The 20,457-nt window shown below is 37.0% G+C and overlaps 1 protein-coding gene across 4 annotated transcripts in view; it reads left to right on the top strand.

Annotated features, from left to right (window-relative positions):
- The window catches only part of GABRG1 (gamma-aminobutyric acid type A receptor subunit gamma1), a 54,015-nt gene that overhangs the window by 18,500 nt on the left and 15,058 nt on the right, over positions 1-20,457 (top strand). For all 4 annotated transcript variants that reach the window (XM_062493491.1, XM_062493489.1, XM_062493488.1 and 1 more), the window contains one exon: positions 5,963-6,030. In XM_062493491.1, the coding sequence (XP_062349475.1) occupies positions 5,963-6,030 (68 nt within the window). The remainder of the gene's footprint in view (positions 1-5,962; positions 6,031-20,457) is intronic.

Below are 20,457 nucleotides of genomic sequence, written 5' to 3'. Positions count from 1 at the left end.
AGATAAAATTTCTGACTTCAGGTGAAGGCACTGAATTCTTGTTTGGGACTTGCAGCAGATATTTGATAGATAGAAAAACAAAATCAGGCTATAGTTTATTCATCTTAATCTCCTTCAAATATGTGGATAAAATCTGGTGTCAGACTCCTTTCTTCAGCGTGTATGTCAGTTCTTGTACAACAAGGTTATTGAACTGGAATTTTCATTATCTTTCAAACCATTAGTAGACCACAGAACACTTTTATGATTGAATTACAAAGCTCATTTTCAATAGCAAGAGTTTTTGTTTAGAACTTGGACTTTTTGGGTTTTAATCCCAGAGCAGAATTTTGTTTTCTTCCTGGTGTTGACACAGAATTTCAGCAACTCAGAAGTGGGATAAGAGTTTCATTGTTAAACATGTAGTTAGTTGAGGGAGATGCTAAAGTAGACCCAAATGAAAATTGAAGCTTTGGAGGCAGTACTGAAATTTAATAGGGGAAAAGCGCTCTGTCATTTTCTGTTTGTCTCATTCAAATATCCATGAGTTTTTGTAATAACTTAACTTCTACCCTTTGCTATTTTTATTAATATTACTAGTTTTTAACTCAATTTATGTAGTAGGCTTGAGGTGTTTGGACCATAAATACTCTAGCACTCTTCTATTCAGTATGAAGTAATAGTAGCTATCAGATAAAGTTTCCTATCTGTGGTATAAATACCTTTAATTACGGATACAGCCTTGGAGTGTTGATATACTAATACAGAAGTATTATTCTCACTGTAACATTACCTTTTTTCTGCATGATTCTATAACCACACTGCTCTAGTTCTAGTCCTGCCTAGGACTAGACTATCAAAGTAGGTATTATTTTTGAACTTTCCTTTTAAAGGAAAGAATTCTGGATGCTCATTTTTCACCTCTCTCATCTTAGGGACACTGATATATTAATATTATCCTACCAATGTGCAGATCTTTTTTTCCAGCAGTGATGTGTGTATGGGTGGAACACAACCGCGCTATCTGAAAATTTAATTAAAAATAGGAAACAGTCATCACGTATCTACAACTTTAGTGTGTGTTTTCAATTAACAGAGTAAGGCAAGTCATCACTGATGGAAATTTTAAAAATGGTGGGAATTTAAGGATAATTGCTCGTGGATGTTTTTGGATAGCTGTTATTGCCCAAGAAGCAGGGCATGGGTAAATAATTACATCTCTCAAGTGCACAGATGTGAATAGTCATGTTCTAAGAGATGTAAACAATGCATAGAAAATACAGGACTTTCAAATAGAAGTGCTAATTCTCAAAAAATAAAGGTGTTAGAAGGTATTCTGTAGAAGTGGTGCTCATAGTGTAGCAGCAATGAAAGTATGATATAGGCAGAAAAATAATGAGCTCAAACTGATGCCTGAAGATTTTTAGATTTTTATATATTTTGCATATATTTGTAACTTTGCAGACTGTTTATACATAGTTATATATATATATATGTATATATAACTATAACTTCTAGTATTTTTCCTGACCTCTCCCATAGTTTAACAAATTCTTACTAATACATTCTTGAAATTCTGTTTATTATGTTTATTAGTCTAGTGAGGACACTTTGTTTTGTACAGTACAATGTAGACACAATAAAGTGGAGGGCTAAAAGATTTTGGGGGGGGGGGGGAGTGGGAGGGGGCACTCCAATGGGGCAGAAGCCAGGGGAAATTACCTAAATAACCTATCCATTTTTTTAAAAAAATGGACAATATTTGTTAGATATACTAGATATACTGTTAAATAGCCTTATAAAAATTGTAATATACTGTATCATGTGTGCATATTGCTATATTGTGCCACTGTGAAAGCTTTCCATTAAAGACTTTTTTTTACATTATCATATTAACACTGTTTGGAAAGGTTTTGAGTTTTATTTCAGGCAGCAAAACAAGTAGGAGAATATCAAGGAAAGGGAGAGAGAGAGAGAGAGAGAGAGAGAGAGAGATTTATTTTAAGAATATCTTCCAAGAATTGAAGAATTTCAAAATACAAGAGCAAGATATAGAAACACATATTCAGGGAATGTTGAAGGTGTTGGATGTGTGCACTGCATAGAAAATCATGGAAATAATAAAAGTGGTGGGATAGGAGTATCTGCCAAAGATGGATTTCTTTAAAATGGAAGAGTAAAAAATTTGGAGAACAGGGCTCTGCTTTCATCAAAATCTCTTGTAAAAAATACTTCAAAGGTTGATCTGGCAGCCTGCTGTAAACACTAGGCTGAATTTTCAATATAAATAGTCATGCAAGTAATAATCTTAGATAGGTCATTGTGAGAATTATATTATTCCATTGAAAGCTCTTACATCCTGAAGGATTCTGTTATTTCTGCATGTGGTAGTCACCTAATTTATTTGCTGAATAACTGCTTTATCGCTATAGGGGAAGCTTCTTTAGGCAAGTAATGAGCACTTATAGAAAACATGCTCAAAGAAAATAAGCCTGGATGAAGTTACAAAAGTGGTCTAAGTTAAAGTTAAGGATCATAATAAGTACTAATTAAAAGCAAAGGTGATGTGACTTAGACTTTCATTAGGAAATGAGGGAATTGTGGTGAACTATGGGGACTGGTTAGTGAATTTAGAAGGATTACCATGCTCTTGGTTAATGTAGTGAAGTAATGGATTGGAGGAATGAAAATAGCAGTATTAAGCAATAAAAAGTGCATTGTTCTGGACTTTTACAAGAATGATAATTATTTCTGCCAGGAGCTAGGTGTTTATAGAATGAGAATAGCTTATAAGAAGAGCTCTTAAGTGTAGCAAGAAGAGATATATCAAATATCAAAAGCTGAAGATTGAGCCTGCAAAAATAGAGGCTAAAAACCAGGCACTTTGAATGTCAGGGGAAATGAATAAAATAATTTGTCAATGACTGAGGTAGATTTTTATCTCTATGACTTATCCTATCAAGAATAAACCTTTTTCAAAATTTCTAAAACCAGAAGTTTAGTCTAGTGAAAAAAAGAGTCAAAGTAGGAAATCAGAAAGTGAGGATATCTCTCTAGATTTGGCTTAGCAAACAGGTTACCTGTGACCTTGTGGTCATTTGCTCCTTTGTGCTCTTCTTTCTCTGTCTCCCTTTCCCTCTTGAATATGCACTCTGTTGCCCTTTCGCCTTCTTGCTTTATTCTAGCCTGCATCATAATGTCTTTCAGTGTAAATATTTAAAGTGTTCAAACCCTTTCTCTCCTTGTTTAGAACACTGGCGTTCTGCACTTGATGCAGGATGTGTTAAATAGCCTTCTTCCTTTTGGTGTTTTCAGGGCTGATGCCAAGTTTTAAAGTAAAATAAAAAGCAGTCAGGCTAGCAAAATCTTCACAATTTGTTCTTCTCAAAGAATCAGGAAGCTATTTTCCTCCAACATTTGTCATTTTCATGAATTCTTATCACTTATACTTCAATTGATACTAGAAATATCAATTAATCCTTCTAATTCAGAAGTACATTTCTCTGTACCATACAGAAGAACTAAGGTAACAAAATGGCTTCTTCCAGTCCTCTTGAATTAGGTTTCTTTCTCTGGAGTGTTTATATCAATTAAAATAATTTCAACAGAGGCAGACTTTCAAACTGTTCACTGTCTCTTAATATCCCTAATAATCTCACTCCGAGCAGTATGGAAGAGGCAAAACGAACTAAGTGTCTCACTACAGGAAAGCCCTTGTGGCCAATGAAGTACTGCATGATGCAAGTTGGAATTTCTTAAAATTGACACAGCCCCCATTAAAAACTGTGTCACTGACAGCTCAAAATTTAGTTGTTAATAAGGGATGTCAGTGTCTGGGATATCTCTAGTGTGGTCCCATAAGAAAGTTTTGATCAAGAATAATGATATTTTGAATGATTTTACCAAGTCATTTTTGTAGTAATGCTGGCAGGTGACACAAAGGCTGTTGGAAAGGGAGTGGCTGCATCTGCAGAGTATTTAGCTCCTTCAGTAGAACTGGATTTGAGAGGGGTGAAAATGTGGTGGAGGGGGAAGAATCCTGTGAGTTTTATTTCAAGGTAAGAGATTCTTCTTGAAGCATACAACATTGTTTGAGGAATAAGGCAAGATATATTTTAATCCATCTTCTTGTATTCTGGTCTAGCAGCGGGGCTGATGTTATAAAAATAAATAGGATTTCAAATTAAAGGAAGAGGACATCTGTTTGCAGAATGTGATGTATGTTAAAAGGATTACATTATACATATGACTATATACACACATTATCAACTTTTTTCTAACTCTGATATTTCAGTCTGTGTATATGAGTTCTTGTGCTGTCTCCCTTCCTTTGTGAGCTCTTTAGAAATTGGAAACATTTGCAGCTCAGGATCAATGAATAACAGAATTACAGAATATTTTGTGTTTGAAGGGATCCATAAGGATCATTGCAGGAAGTACTTATTTTTTCCCCCAGGAAATAAATTGGTTTTCAGAATCTGTTTAAACTTTCTGTGAAGCATGCTGGGGACAGGAGGGTGATCAAGTGACTCTGTGCTCTGTTGTCATCCAGAAAATACTTTGTGCAGCCTCACTAGTGTGTCTTCCTGTCAGGCTTAGGTTCACACCTTTAACCAGATTTGGAATCATGGAGAATTTCCTCCCACGTGAGCTTGGCAGGGAAAGGTATCTTGGGATATTTAGGAAATGCATCTTGCCTGTCATTGTAGCAGGCAAGGATGTCAGTGTACAGTCTTTATTTCTGTATATCTCTTCAAATTTTCTGAAATTTGAAAAATCTTCTTACTTAAGATTTTAGGTTTGTTGTTAAACACTTGGGCAGTCTCTGAAGTTTTGCCGTACAAAAAAAAATAAATCTGATGACTTAGGGTCCCTCTCCTATGAAATCAAAATGCCTTTCTGTTTGTAGCTTCCCATTTTTTATCTGCAGACTGAAAGAGATGCTTATTTTATTGTGTCATATCATAAAAGCACCAGCAGAGCTCTATCATCATTATTATTATTATCCCTCTTCATTCCATTGGGTATAAGGACATATATCCTCTTCTGTCCACATTCTGGTTCTCCAGCACAAGCTAGAAGAAAATGCTTGATAATATGAAGAAATTAAAATGCTTCCTCTCCTCTTTCATTTGTGCCTTTTTTTTCTGTATAAACCAGTTAGGAGAAAAAAAAAAAAGATCTGTCAGACCTTCCTATTCTTTAGGTGTCCCTTTCATGGACACTCTTGGACTTTGCATCCTTCAGTAAATGCACAAAGAGTATGTTCTCTAATGGAATATATTTTTTAAAGTTTTTGGTCTTTTGTCTACACAGTGGCAGTGTTTTCCCTGTTTTAAAAGAGAAGTAAATTTGGTATTATTTAACTTTTAAATTACTTTCATTGAGGAACTTTCAATTTGGCATTTTAACCAGTGTATTAATCAAGCTGATGAAAGAACATTAGTAATTCCTAGGTGTGCTATATCTTCATGAATTGAAGAAACCTGTGCTGAAAAGTTTTTGTATCTGTTACACATTCTCAGTAGAAACTGATAGAAGGCACTTCGTATTGATTCATTGCAGCTGATAAACACATTTGACCCAGACCTCATGGTTTGTGTATTTAAAAAAAATGCTCTAAACTTGTTTTCTGTTTAGGATTGCATTTTTATGTTGCAAGAGAGTTTTAGGGGGTTTTTTGTTTCATTTTTGTCCCCTTCCTTTACCTTTTAAATCTGTCTTATATATGATCAAAAAGCACAGGTGAAGACTGCATTATGAACTAAAAAGTTCAAGTTGATAATTCTAAAAAGTCACATGAAATAAGAGAGCCAAGTCATACATGTTCCTTCACAAAATGAATAAACCAGAAATTTAATTATGCTGAATCTAATAAAGGAATACCAGATATGCTGTTTTTTTTAGTTACATAAATTAAATTGCACTAACAATGCACAGAGTTAATTAAATATGTAATTATTATGGTTACTGTTTTGTTTAGTGAGAACTACGGTAATTGAAACAGATGTCTACGTTAACAGCATTGGTCCAGTTGACCCAATCAATATGGTAAGTTCTGATTATTGACAGAAAAAGTCATCTGCATGTTGCTATGGGTTAATATTGTGAAATAATTCTAATCCCATTCAAATAAGTTTCTTTATTTCTTACTGTGTATTCTTATGCTGTTGGATATGATTGTGGTTATTTCAGAGCTACGTTTATTCTCTCTGTTTGAAATTGTTGTAATTTTAAAAATACAGATTTTTTTTTTTTAAAATATGTCCTTGTTTTAGTTTGCATTGAACATTTCCATAATCTTTGTGTAAAGATTTAGCCTGTTTTATCTCTGGCCCTGTTTGATTTCCTGGAGCTACCCCTCAGAGCCTAAGAAGAATAACAATTGACACAGCAGCTGTGAACAAAACTATTTTCAGTGAAGTGGTCTATTGTTTGTTTGCTTTTTCTTCAAATTCATAGAAAGCAAAATTTGAAATTAACTCTTTTGTCCTTCTTTTTCAATTTAGTCTTCCGTGCTCTTTTCAGTGTGTGTGTGTGTATACATGACTGGTTTCTTCAAAGAAATGCATCTCACCTAGTTTGTGGTACACCTGTTGAGATCTGACCTATCTGTTCAGTACCAACACTGAAGCAACAGCTCTTTTGAGGAAGTTGAGGATGTGGTATTTTCTTAGTTCTCTTAGGCTGTGTGTTGTATGAAATGGTGGTGGCTTTAGAAAGGCATTTGGCATGACTTCTGCCCAGGACTAGAATGGGGACTTGCCCTCAGGGGATTTTGAGTTTACCTCCTTTATTTCCTCCCTAGAAAATTGCTGACAGTATTGAATTTGCATGGCAGAGAAGAGTTTTGTTCAGAGGCTGGAGCATGCCAGTGCAGGGGGCTTCTGAGTATTTTCTGAGAGTGCAGTAATTCTTAATTATTATTAAGCATCTTGTGGTTTAGATGTATGTCATCATGTGGGGGAGGAGAACAGTGACTTTCAGTGAGAGGAAGCCAAGCAAGAAAAACCAGTGGTACTTAGATACTGTGGAAAAAGATGCAGATCTGTGGCAAAGGATATTCATTCTAGCATAATGGTCTAACCAGCTTAGGGCTGTCATTACCCGGGGCTGTGGCAGGGAAGTCCACATCTCAGGCCAGGACTGTATATAATGAAAGTGTGATAGAGAGTAAGAGTGACTGAATGGGGAACATTTTCCAGCTTCCATATCTGGTGTAAGTGGTGTCTTTGTTTTTGTCTGTCTCTCTTCTGCAGTCTTTCTCTTTTGCTTCTCTCTGACCAATCCTCTTCTGAAGGAACTTACTGTGGAAGCAAACTGTGAGGATGTGTAAGGAGGATCTAGTAAGTGTTAGAGACTTCTTTTTCCAGTAATCTATGTAAGCTCTCCAGCCTGTGGCCAGTTGCACACACTGGAATTGGACATGAGAAATGCTTACAGCTTCAGTTTTCTAGTTTTAAAGAGCCAGCACATGGCTGGCTTTGCAGAATAACCCTGCCCCATCTCCCCTGCCCTCCTCTTGTCTCTGCAGCCACTGGGCAGCTGAACCAGCTATGGTTCAGCCATGAACCATGACCTCTCATGTGTCCACAGCTTTCTTCTGCTTACTCAGCCCAGGGCCTGGGAGTACCAGCTGTGGAACTGTTGCATCCCATTTGTTTAGAGGTTTCTCCACGTGTGACCTAGAGCTGTGCTAGAGCTGGGTGGTGATGTCCTTGCCATGCTGCTAGTAAAAGCCAGTGATACTGGCTTATAGTCCAAGGTAAGGATTGGCATCCTACTGAAAAGGGAAATTACTTCACTAGAGAGTGGGATCCTAATAGTTAATAACAGATGTTTCTCTCTAACCTTCTGATTTCTCTTTAAAGAAAAAAAATAATGAAGCATACCACCAAAGGGCAATAAGGTAAATGTTTCTAAGATATAAAAGTTTAAAAACTATTCTATGCTTTTTAGAAATGGACAGAACACTACTTAGCAATTCAAATTACAGTCTAAAACTACTGTGGCCTTCATAAAAGGGCAATTGCTTTCACTGAGCTTGCACTTCAAGAACATGGCTTGTATGAGCATCTCACCTCAGTACAGAGATCAAACCTTTGTAAAAATAAGTTAAAACATACACTTGAAAAAAATTTGATTAAGGTTTAAAAAAAAAGTTTTTATTCTGGGGAAGAACATTCTCATCAAAATAAATAATAGCAAATTTTAGCCTGTAAGCTCCTTTTATGTGAGCTGTTGATTTCATTAGGAAGGCACTTTCCCTGGAATCAATATTGTTTGAGATTTTTAACCAATAATCCAAAAATTGCTTCCATTTCAAGGGCTGTCCTTAGCCCTTAATTTGATCACTTAATAGGAGAATACATTTTCTCTGATTTCCAATATCCATGGGATTATTCATTTACCAGATGCATTAATTCACTCTGGTAAATTATGTACTTTAACTATCAAGTTAGGGCACAATATGGCATGATGTAGAGGGTATTTTCAGTGATGCTGAAGCAGCATATCAAAAGAGTATGTTTGTCTGAAAGCTTTAGAGAACACATACTTTGAAAGAGATTTGGGTTTTAAATTGTCTATTTTCCTCTTGCTATTAGATAAACTTCCACTTTCATAATCGAGGTCTATGCATGACATTCATTAGAGCTTGTTTTTGAAGGCTGTGGTATTTTTTACTATTTTTTACTATTTAGCAAGATCTACACAACATTTTAGATTCTGTAGTCACCCCATGATCAAGATATATTTTCCTAGAGCTTGTGATCTCTTCAGGCATCTGCATCCTGAATAAACACTTTAAACAAGTGTCTGGATCAGTAGAGTGTTTAAGCTTAAAATACTAAATCTAAAGATTTTTGGATCTGTTTTTTAGAGCTAATCTGTGCTATGCATTGTGCAACAACCATGTAAAATGCCATTACATGGCACATTCAGGACTACCAGGGTGTCAAACCCAGCCAACATGGACTTGTAAAAATAAGATCCAGCTTGACCAACCTGACCTCCTTCTATGACAAAATGACCAGCTTAGAAGACAAGGGAAAGTCTGTGTTCTATCTAGACTTCAGTAAAATGTTTGACTCTATCTTCCACAGCATCCTCCTGGAAAAACTGGCAGCTCATAGCTTGGATGGGTGGAATCTAGAATGGCTGGCTGGCTGATCCCAGAGAGTTGTGGTGCATGGAACTCAGTTCAGTTGGTGGCCAGTTGCTAGTGGTGTTCCCCAGGGCTCAATAATGGAGTGAGTTCTGTCGTTATTTATGGTCTGGATGAGGGGATCAAGGGGACCCTCAGTAAATTTGCAGATGACACTAAGCTGAGCAGGAATGTTCATCTGCTTGAAGGTAGGAAGGGTCTGCAGAGAGACTTGGACAAACTTGATCAATTGACCAAGGACAGCTGCAGAAAGTTCAGTAAGGCAAAGTGCTGGGTCCTGCAGTTGAGTTACAAAACCCCCATGCAGTGCTGCAGGCAGGGGAAGAGCTGTTTAGCAGAAAGGGCCTTGGGGGTGCTGGTTGACAGCAGCTGAGGATGAGCCAGTGTGTGCCTGCTGGCCTGTATCAGCAATAGGGTGGCCAGCAGGACGGGGCAGTGATTGTCCCCCTGTGCTCAGCACTGGTGGGGCTGAAACTTGAGTACTGGGTCCCTCGCTTTAAAAAAGGACACTGAAGTGCTGGAGCATGTCCAGCAAAGGGCAGTGAGACTTATGAAAGATCTAGAAAACATGTCTTAGGAAAAATAGCTGAGGGAGCTGGGTTTGTTTAGTCTTGAGAGGCTCAGGGGGACTTCATCACTGTAAAACTCCCTGGAAGGAGGTTGTAGTGAGGTGGAGTCCAGTCTCTTTTACTGTGCCTACAGTGAGAGGACAAGAGGAACTGGCCTCAAGCAGAGACAGGTGATATTTAGACTGGATACTGAAAAAACGTTTTCACTGTTTGGATGGTCTGGCATTGGAATAGATTGCCTGCGGGGGTTGTGGAGTTACCCTCAGCAGTCATCTAGAGGTATTTAGGAGGTGTCTGGATTGGATGCTGGGTGATGTTGTGCACTGGCTTAGGAGCTACAGTTCTGGGTTAATGGTCAGACTTGATGATCTTACAGCTCTCTTCCAGCCTTGATAATGTGATGATTCTAAGTGCATTTTAATGAGCAAAATCTTGATCCTCAGTAGGTCTAGGGATTTCTTTACAGAGTTTGGATGTGCAGTGGATATTTAGAGCCTATTTTTATTGTATGTTGAACACTATAAATAGAATAGGCTTTTCCTTTCCAACCTTCCGAACTAAGACCAAGATGAAAATCAACCATTGTTTGATGGTGATACAAGTAGTAGAGTCTGGTATATGGTCCCAGTGCAAAAATGCATGTTGATCCATGCTGCCTGTTGGCCTCATTAACTTTGTCTGCCCTGTACTCATCCCCTAAATCCTATGTATTCATAAATATGCAGAGTTTTGTGCTGATGATGCCCCAAGGTGTCCAGGGGAGAATCACGTCAGCACCACAGCTTTTGTGGCTTGTGAAAGCTGTTCAAATGCACAGTTCAGTTGGCTGGGAGAGGCATGGCACCCCTCCAAGATATTTCTGCTTTCCTTTAACAAAGAGATGACCTTATCTTGTAATTTCTGTTTGATCAAAACTCTTACAACAATAAAAGACTGAAACCAGAAATGAGAGGAATTTTTTGAGAAGGAATGCAGATGCAGCTCTTTAAGTAAGAAGCAGAATTGGATCATTCTGTCAAAAATGAAAAGCAAAGAGATAAGTTTATACTTCCCCTGTATTTGATGTATATTTACTCAAGTTTCATACAGTAAACAGATAGAAAGAAGCAGATTGTTTCTATAAAGATTCACAAACATCGTGACTGATTGACTAAAAACTAAAAGGAAGTGCTCTACCAGATTGTTTATATCTGTCTGTATAAAATATAATACATATATAAATATACAGGTTTACAGAAACAAAACAGTGTTTTTGAATTTCTTTGCTTTTGGAAGAGTTTCTAAATCATTATTTAACACTTTGAAGCATTCTGATAAAATTTCCATTTTAGTGTATTTGTCAGCTACTATTTTTTATTCTCTTCCTGTGAATGAGATGATGTTCTGTGTTCCCTTTTTGTATTTAATATTGGAAACTGCTGTTAGAAGGCCTAATCTGAAAATTTCAGGATAAATTTTTAGGACTGCACTTCACTAGAGCAGTTCAGTTTCCTTGTTGTTTCCCAACATTTCTCTTCTGCCGATAATTTAGCTTTTGTAACATGATCTTTGCTTATTGACCATTGAATGCTAATCTGGTCACAGGTTGAAGCCATACTTTTAAGCCTACCACTCTTATTTTTAACAAGAGAGCTAAAACACTTAGTTATTCAGATACTCACAGAGTATACAATATGTTACTTTGGTAGGGAGACCTCATGACATGGACATTGGTGGAATACAATTTTTCTTGTCATATTGTACCATGTATGACTTTATGTAGGATGTGCTGGTGGTGAATTTTAAGTATCCTTTGATTTCTAAATTCCGATTCACTCTTGAGTTGCAGTAACTAGCTGTAGGATTTTTTACTTCTGTTTTTTCAAGGTATCTTGGTATTAATGGGATCAGCATCCTAATACAGATTGCTCAATATTATTTCACTTGTGGAGGACACTTTGTGGCCAGGTGCATCACTGCACTTATTCTACTGGTCACTAAATTTGTATTGAGGGTTTGAAGGTTTGTACTCTTACTTTACAATGCAATATAATTTACACAAAGTTTAGTAGAATGTAAGTAATCATGACCTGAAAATACATTACCTGAAGGTACCCTGAAATCCAGTACTTAAAGATACAGTCTTTCTGTGCATTATTCTGTAAAACAACATAGTTTAAACTCCACTTTTGAATTATATTAAATGCTGTTTTACTCAGTGATTCTGGATTCAGCAAGACCCTGATCCTGCAGATAACTAGTAAATTTACATGTGTAAACATTGACTTCACATGTCACATTGACTTATGGATTTAAGCACTACAGAAAAAAATCCAAAGTAGGAATTGTCTAAAAGGAAAGATATGAACTCTCTCTCCCTACCTCCTTGTCTGTCTGTTACAGAGCTGTCTGTCTAAATGAACACAGCTCCATATGAGAAATCTAAACACAATACATCAGTGCTACTCAAATGCTGCAATAATAGTAATATTTCAGGACTGGATGAACACTGCTTGATAGGTCTTGTTGTGGTATGTGAAATACCTGAAACTTATCCTGGAGGTCAGTATTGCTTTCATTTTTGAAGACTGTTTTGAGGAGAACCACTATCTCTACGAGCTTTAAACAGACTGACTGAAAGGAAGATAATGAAGGATGCACTTTGGCCCATATTTGAGAATTTATGAGGTTTCCTAAAGGTTGTGTGGATTCAGTGTGCATGCAATAGAAATTTTTGGAAAGTCAAGTATATGTACTTTATGCAAATTGGTTTAATTCTATTTCAAATGGAAGAAATTCTGTGATCAATTTGTTCATTTAAGAGGACAAAAGTACCAACGAGTCTTTGAATAGTACCTGTTTCTTATCATACAACATCTTCTTTGAAAGAAGTTAGAATTATTTTTTTCCCAATGTACACTTTTATTTCAATTAGGGAAGATAGATTCCAATCATTGTGGTGCCTGTCAGCCCTGCAAGTGATCATGGTTAATTGGCTTACTCAGATGACTGCTTGAGACTGATGGACACTGTTCATGTACAGCAGCTGAATAAATATTTTTTCAGTAGCCTTGAGCATTGTGGGGTTTTTTATGGCATATACTTAAAAGTCAACCCCCAAAGTTCTGCTAGCATTTTTTATGTTACCATCTCTAGAAACTGAGTAATACTTCACAAGTACAATTTCATGGTTGTTCTCTCCTTTTTTATTCCCCTAAAAGCAGTGCTAGCTTTAATTGATTAATCTGGTTTTTGCAGTTTGGTTGCTGCTATTGGAAAATAGCTCTAAGCTTGTCTTGTTCAGGGAAAGTTGGCCAAATACATGCAGTATTCTACTCATACTGGGACAGCATAGCAGTTCCTTTGTTGGTCCCAATTCCTATGATCATTTTGAAGGGAATGGTGAGGGGTGAGGGAAAATGCAGTTACTGTACAACTGACAAATGTTTCTGTAGCCTTCTGAAACAAAAGCAGAGAACAGACATCTTTTCAGTCCCAGCTTTAAACAGCATTCAGTATTTTTCCTGTTTTCAGCTGCATTTTACCAATTGTCCCTTAATAGGTATGAAGCCAGAAGAGGTACTGAAGGTTTCACACAAGTCACTAGGAAAATCTATGTTTTTGCTGTAAAATATGGCCTAATTTCTATGTGCCGTATAATAGCAATGCTGTTATGTAAGGCTGCAGGTTTTTTGTGCTGTGGTTGGTTCTTAAATCTTAGATTAGTTCATGCTTTGGGAAATACTGGTTTTGTACTGTACCACTGAATCACTTAAGCCACAGCTGGCATGGTTACAGTAACGATTATAATCAATATGGTAATAGTACTACTACAACAACTACTGTTTATTTTTACTTCACTCCCCTGATTTCAGTATAGTGTGCCAGGCACTGAGTGGAAATCCTGTTTGTTTTGTCTCAGATTCATAGCATCCACAGCCAGAGCAATAACCAACTGCCTGTGATGTACCTGAGATTTCTGATGTAAGTGCTCTGTAGGTGCACAGGGCTCATCCGTGATTCTATAATTTGTTCAAGAAATGTCTGGAGAGCTGAGCTGTGGACATGAATAGAGCTAGGCAACAATTCTGGAAAAACTTTCTTTTTATCTGTGGTCAGTGTGTCAGTGTGTTGTGATAAAGTCTTTTAGTTTCTTCTGTTCCTAACACTTGATCTACTTAAGTGTTGATGTGAATGTATTTCTTAAAGTTTTTCTTCTGTTGCTTTTGCACAGAATGTATTCAATGTTCACCTTCTCTTCTCCTGTGCTCAGTTCCTTCTTGGAAAGTTTCATGTACAAATTTAGCCACCTTTTTTTTTGTTGGTTGCCTGCTATTCTGACTCCTTTTGTCCAGTTTAAATTCTGTCTTGCGTCACTCATATGTGTTCACAGTTATTTTGTTAGCTCAATATGGCTGAATCGCAGCTTTAAAGCTTACAACTTTTCACCTCTTACACACTCTCAGTTGCTGTGAATAATCATTATTCTATGCCACTGAAAACTGAAATCTAAAAATTTTCTATGATGAGATGGATCTTAGAACCAGGAGTAGGGTCTCAGTTTTAGTACTGAAAATTCTGAATAGAAAGGGATTCTATATTCCTTTATTTTTTATGCTGTCGCATGAAAACTCTTGTCCAAATTCCCATTGTTATGCTAATGTATTTCTGTAACATTTCCAGCTGCAACTTGGCTCCACTCATATCATCTAGTGGTGCCCTATAGATAAAATTTTACACTTTTTCTACTGACTTTTCTCTTGCTCAAGTTCTTCTTTTGTCTTCTCTTTCATTGGATCTCACACATAAACTGTTCCTTTCACTTTCAAGGTACTTCAAAACCTGTCCTCAGCGATTTTTAGTTGTTTTTTTTCCTCTCAAGAGGCCATTTCCTGCCTCAGATCTTGCTAGTTTCTGCTCCCATACTTTCAACTCTTTATATCAGTTTCTCCCAAGCTGCCCTTTATGCTTGAAAGAAAATTCCTATAAATGTCTGCAAAACCACTTCATTGTTTCTCATTTCGTTTCTGTTTAAACTTACTTTTCCTTTTACTTGGTTCCCATTTTTCCCCCTCTGTGAAGGTTACAAAATTCAACAAATAATTAAGATCATGTTGTGCTGAAGTTGCTATCTGTAATTATATCCCCGTTGGCTTTCCAAATCTTTCCTTTCTTGTTCAATTCAAGCCATAATCTCCTTGCAGAAGTTATGTATCCTGTATAAGCAACATTGAGTGCCTGCATAGTTCAGTTGTGAACTGAGATGAACTAAACCAGGAGTAACGTTAATGTAAGTATTAAATAGCACTTAAAAAGGTAAAGGTATTGACCAGTGTTAAAGCTAACCCAAACATTACTTTACTCTTTCTTTTCACCCCAAAGCTGCCCAGACTACTTGTCCGCTCTGATTAATATTTTATCATTACTTCCTGTGCCCTAATATCCTCTCTAAATACTTTGTCTTCTTCAGCTGTGTTGTGCCCCTTGTGTCTGCAGCTAAGACAAGATACATTTAACTTTTTGTCTGTACGTCTTAACTCTGTGTCAGCTATAAGGCAAATATTTGGAAGAACATGACACACTTGTTCTTTGTTATAAATTCCTTATCTGTCTGTCTGTCTGTATGGACATACGTCGTGCGGCGTTCCAGTTGTGTGGATAATTCTGCTGGCCTAGATTGGCACTGGGTTTTGGAGAAGGGAGGCTGAGGGTGTGCTTCGATTGTTGCAATAGCTCGTAGCAGCTTGTTGCAGTAGAGGCTGACCTCAGCAATGGCTCTTGTCACAGAGGTTTTCACACCGCCTCTGCTGCTGTGCCCCAGAGGAAGCTGCTGTAATTCACTGGCCCTGCAAGGGCTGCTGTCAGGATCTGTGCTGACACCACAAAACCTCAATCTTTTAAAAGCCAGGCAGCTGTAGCTGGGTTTCTCTCCTCATGGGGTTCCTCACTACAGGAAGTTCTCTTTGCTGAGAGGGGCGAGGTCTGGAAGCCTTGTCCTGCAGCAGCACCTCCAAGCTCTTTGCTGAGAAGATGACCCTGGAAAGAGGGGTCCTTTGCCTTGGCAGGAGGGGTGACTGCACTGACCAAGTAGGCATTAAGGAATGGAATATGCTTCTGCTAATAAGTGAATGCAACTTCACTACTTGTTGATCTTGGCTTCCATTTTATTCTGCTTTTGCACAGTTTTTAAATTTCACAGAGTCTTTCATGTCTGGCTGCTTATTTAGACCACCATGGAGAATGCATGTTTAAAACACTTTTTCTAGGGCTGTTTTGAAGTGTGTCATTTACCAGCATACAATAAATGTTGATTGAGATGTTGCCTTTTTGAATAACAATAGTGTCTCTATTTTAGAGGTTTAGACCCCACAACAGGTTATGTTCTTGAGACCAGTAAGTAGAGGATCCTTTTAGGAAGTTCTTGATGGCTCCACGTGCTCTTATATATTATATATCTTGTATAGTGTAGCAGATAATTGATGTTTGGAGCTGATTTCTGTCTCATCAACCAGAAAACCAAACAAGTATGCTGTATTTCATGTAGGACCATGCATTTTACAGGAGTTGCAGAGTAGAAACCAGGCCACAGGTAAGTCAATATTGAGATTTTGAAGAATGGCAGGAAAACCATGTACATTAGAGACCAAACAGTAACTGTGCAATTAGTCTTGCTTTGTAAACAGTTTCACCATACTGAACAGTGAAGTATTCCCTTTAATTATGCAGGGAAACTACAAAACCTTGTGTGCTCAACTAATGTATGGCTTTGTTGTTAATGTTGCCTGTGAGTCCAATTTTGGCTAGAGTGTTTCTAATCACAGGAAGGTAAATGTAGCTGCTTATTTTAGAAAGTACAGTCAATAGAGCTGATAAATCACTATTGACAATCTCTAAGCCAAATCTTTAATCTATTTATTCCTGGGTTTTTGATATATATGCATTTAAGTATGTTTGGTTGGTTTGTTTTTATTTTTTGTGTGGTTTTTTTTGTTCAGTTGGGGTGGTTTTTTTCAGTTTTTGGTTTTTTCTTGGTTGTTGTTGTTGTGGGTTTTTGTTTTGTTCTGAGTTCTCTTCTCTAGCTCTTTCTAGAGTTTAATGTTTGTTCATGAGAGCTACTGACTGAAATATTCAATTTTCTATTGAAAAGTAAATCACAACTTTTTACGTACTTTTTACCATGAGAATGTATATAGATTATGTATATAACTTATGTACTTCCTCTCCTTATGGTCTCTTCAAATGACCAAAATCTAACTTGATGAAATAAAAGTATAGATTTTGCTGAAGTGCTTTAGTTACTTTTCTAGCTGATCTTTTCACTATTCATTATCTACAAAACATTGAAATAAGTCTTGCCTTTTATTCATATGGTTGTTTGCATCTGTCAATTTGCATGTTCAGAATAAGGACTAGATTAGCACAGATGTCAAATTATGATGTGAAGAGTGAGATTTTTTTTCAGAATTGTGACTATGTAGGTCTTGCTGTACTCCCTTACCTTCTGTAGTTATGATTTGCCATATTTCCACTTAGCCTATGCATATGTTCTCATAGCATCCTCCAGTGTGATTATCTGTACCATTATATCAATCTGACTCATTAAAAGACTCTGGAAGCAGACGTTATGCACTTCTGTTCACTGCATTTCCTGCAGCCCTCACATCCTCCATGGCTGCAGTATCATTAATGTAATATTACAGGTACGTGTCAGAAGCACTGTGGTTTGTTGGATCTATTAGGTTTCATCCTAAGGTCAGTAAGTTCAGATTGCTTTAGAGAGAAAAATAAAATGGTTTACTAAACCAAGAAATTTTACTTTTTGCTTTGGTCTCAGCCGTGGGGACTAAGTTCTGAAACCATCATTAGCCCAAGCAGCTCAAAAAAAAATCTCTTTAAAGAGCTTTAAAAGTAACCTACCCGGGAGGGTAGCCACAGTCTCAACATTTTGTTAAGAGAGGTTATACATCAAGGATAGGTTAAGTATTTTAATAAATTACTTTATAGCCCCTTATTGATGTCAAAATAAATTTGGTTGAGGGAAAAAGTAAAGGTTACGAGTGTTTATTGGCAGCACCCTGGGAAGATGAAGATAAATTGGCTGATGCTTGATGCTTTATTTTGGGCTTACCTCTTAGGATGGCATGTGATTACTGGTTTTGTCTATGACTTTTTTGTTTATAAAATCTTTCCATCAGAATAATAAATTGATATTTGGTATTAAATCACATCTTTAATGGGAACATATAGACTGGTAGAATGCTTTCTTTAGTTTCACCTTCTTAATTATCTTTCTGAGAAATTCCCTGCCTTACTGACATGGAATTCCAGCTTAAGGAATTAGAATGCTGAATAGAATGATAAAATAACTGACTAAATTGAAGTCATGTTAACTTGTTAGTTGAACTGCTTTGAGGAACTCCATATGAAAGAGATTGCAGAACATGCCATTATAGGAACCTTTTGAATATGGAAGAAAAGCTGGGGTGGGTTTCTGAGCAACGATAAAATTGTAGCAGTATGTTTTTATTCATTTTTCTATGAAATTGACTGGTCATTAGCTGTATTTTAGGTCTGTAGTTTGCAACAATTTTTTTAGTTCTGAGTTTGGTTTTGGGACTCTTCCTTGATTTTCTGTTTGGCCTCATGAGACTATGCCATTTTCACCTGTTCTCAAACAAAATGTGTTGCATTTAACATAATCCAGCCAGCAATTTAGCTACTTGTTACTTGCCTTCTCCACAATGGAATATCAAATCTGTTGTTGGACTGTCAGGAAAAGTATCCAAGAATTCTTTTTTTCTTCTTTGCTACATTTTTCCGAATTTGTGTGATGGAGTTTATAATGAGGAGTTGTATTTAGATGATAGATGATATCCGCTGTCATCTATGTCATCTATTTAGATGATAGATGATTAGATGATATCCGCTTCTCTTTCTTTCACAGCTTTCCAGTTAAAAAAAATAGCAATCCACTGACCTGTTTTGAAGTCTGACTGTAATTGAACTGTTCATGACAATGAAACACATTGAAGAATCTATTTATCCTCCTTCAGTAGCTGTTCCTTCTTTGATAGAAGTAATTGTTTTTATATATTAAATGACTTTCACTCAGGCTATGAATCTGTTTGTCAATAGTCACAGTTTGTTTCCTGGTCCTGCCTGGTCCTTTAATGGTAATCTCTGATTAGTCAAACTGTTCCCAGCCTTTGGAGTTTGTTACAATCTTTTAAACAGGAAAGAGATGGAGGAGGATTGAAGTTATCTGTAAATAATTAGGCAGGTGGGCACTTCATGCCAGCTGTGAAAAGAAAATACTCAGTGATTTAATCAAATGCCAAATACGAGCCAATATGTGCCGTTGTTCTTGAACCATGTGAGGCCAAATATGAATAAGCATGCATTCTGCTATGGCTGTGACTAACACAGCCATAGATAGATTCCACTTTATTCTGCATGGCTATTTCATCATTAGTTTAATTCAGAAGAGAGAGTAGTAAACCAATTGTTATGGTTGCACAGTGGCATTAAATGGTGAATTTCATGAAAGATGAGTAGAAGTGATAAGTGCTAATTTTAAATTTTGTAGGAAAACAAGGAAAGCAAAATAGTTGGCTAGAAAGATTTATTGCACTAATAGATTATTGTATAAATCTTGTTGCTTACACAATCTCTAAAAAAAATATAGGGCTTTTATTCATCTTGGCTTAGAAATGAAATACTCTAAGAAAAAAGAGTATGGTGATTTTTCCACCTATTTTTAAACAAATTTTAGGGACTCAGATTTCCCCTTCTTAAAAAGAAGTAGGAAATATTTTGGGCTAAAGATATGATCCCATGTAAGATGCATTTTGTGAAGAATATGTGCCACCTCAGGATGTATTATGGACCCTCAAAGACAGAGAGGTCACAGGGAGGCATAGGATAAATAGATATGCTATAGAAGTGGGTAGTAATGTCGCCAAGGCAGCTGGTAGAAGTGGAATAAGTGTTCTTGGGTGAAATCACAACACTGCCTCTGGGTCCCTGCTGAAGAGCAGGGTGAGCTGCTGCTGCCACCCACCATGAGGCTGCAAATCAACATCTTTCAGGTGGGATGAATAATAGGATTATGTCTGTAGTTGACTGATTCCAGAGGGGGAGGGAGAGGGAGAGGAAGAAGGAGAAGGAGAAGGAGAAGGAGAAGGAGAAGAAGGAGGGGGAGAAGGGTACGAGTGCAGAAGTGTGGGTTGATAAATGGAGGACATGTCTCTTCAGGTGTGTTACAAGAGGCTAGCGCTTGGATCTCATTTGACATTCAGCAAGTCACTTGGAAACGAGCAGTTACTAATTTCCTGATGTTAAATTGTTGTGTACTGGGTTATTTTTGAGCAGTTATAAATGTACCATGAAGAATTGTTCTTAGGGGGTTTTTGTGTGTATGTGTGTGTTTTGTTTTTATTTTTTTTCCCAGAAGTTATCTAAACAACTCCTCTAATACATGGCATGCTGGTTCATCTGGGATAGAACCATCTTCTTAGTAGCTGGCACAGTGCTGCTGTTTGGATTTAACAGGACACAAACTTGCACATTTAATAATGAAATGTAAAAGAATACAAACATCTGAGTCCGCTGAGGCTATTCCCTTATTTTTTTTGTATTCAAAATAATCTTCCTTTTTTATTCTAATTCATTAGGGTGCTTGATATTCTATGACAAGCTGTATTTTCTTGCTTGGGTGGATTTGACTATAATGACTCTTTGATAATTTTTATCTCAAGCCAGGCA

The sequence above is a fragment of the Cinclus cinclus genome, chromosome 5 (genome assembly GCF_963662255.1).
Source record: "Cinclus cinclus chromosome 5, bCinCin1.1, whole genome shotgun sequence".
Taxonomy (NCBI): domain Eukaryota; kingdom Metazoa; phylum Chordata; class Aves; order Passeriformes; family Cinclidae; genus Cinclus; species Cinclus cinclus.
The sequence above is the reverse complement of the archived record's forward strand: the minus strand, read 5'-3'. Positions and strand labels throughout refer to the sequence as shown.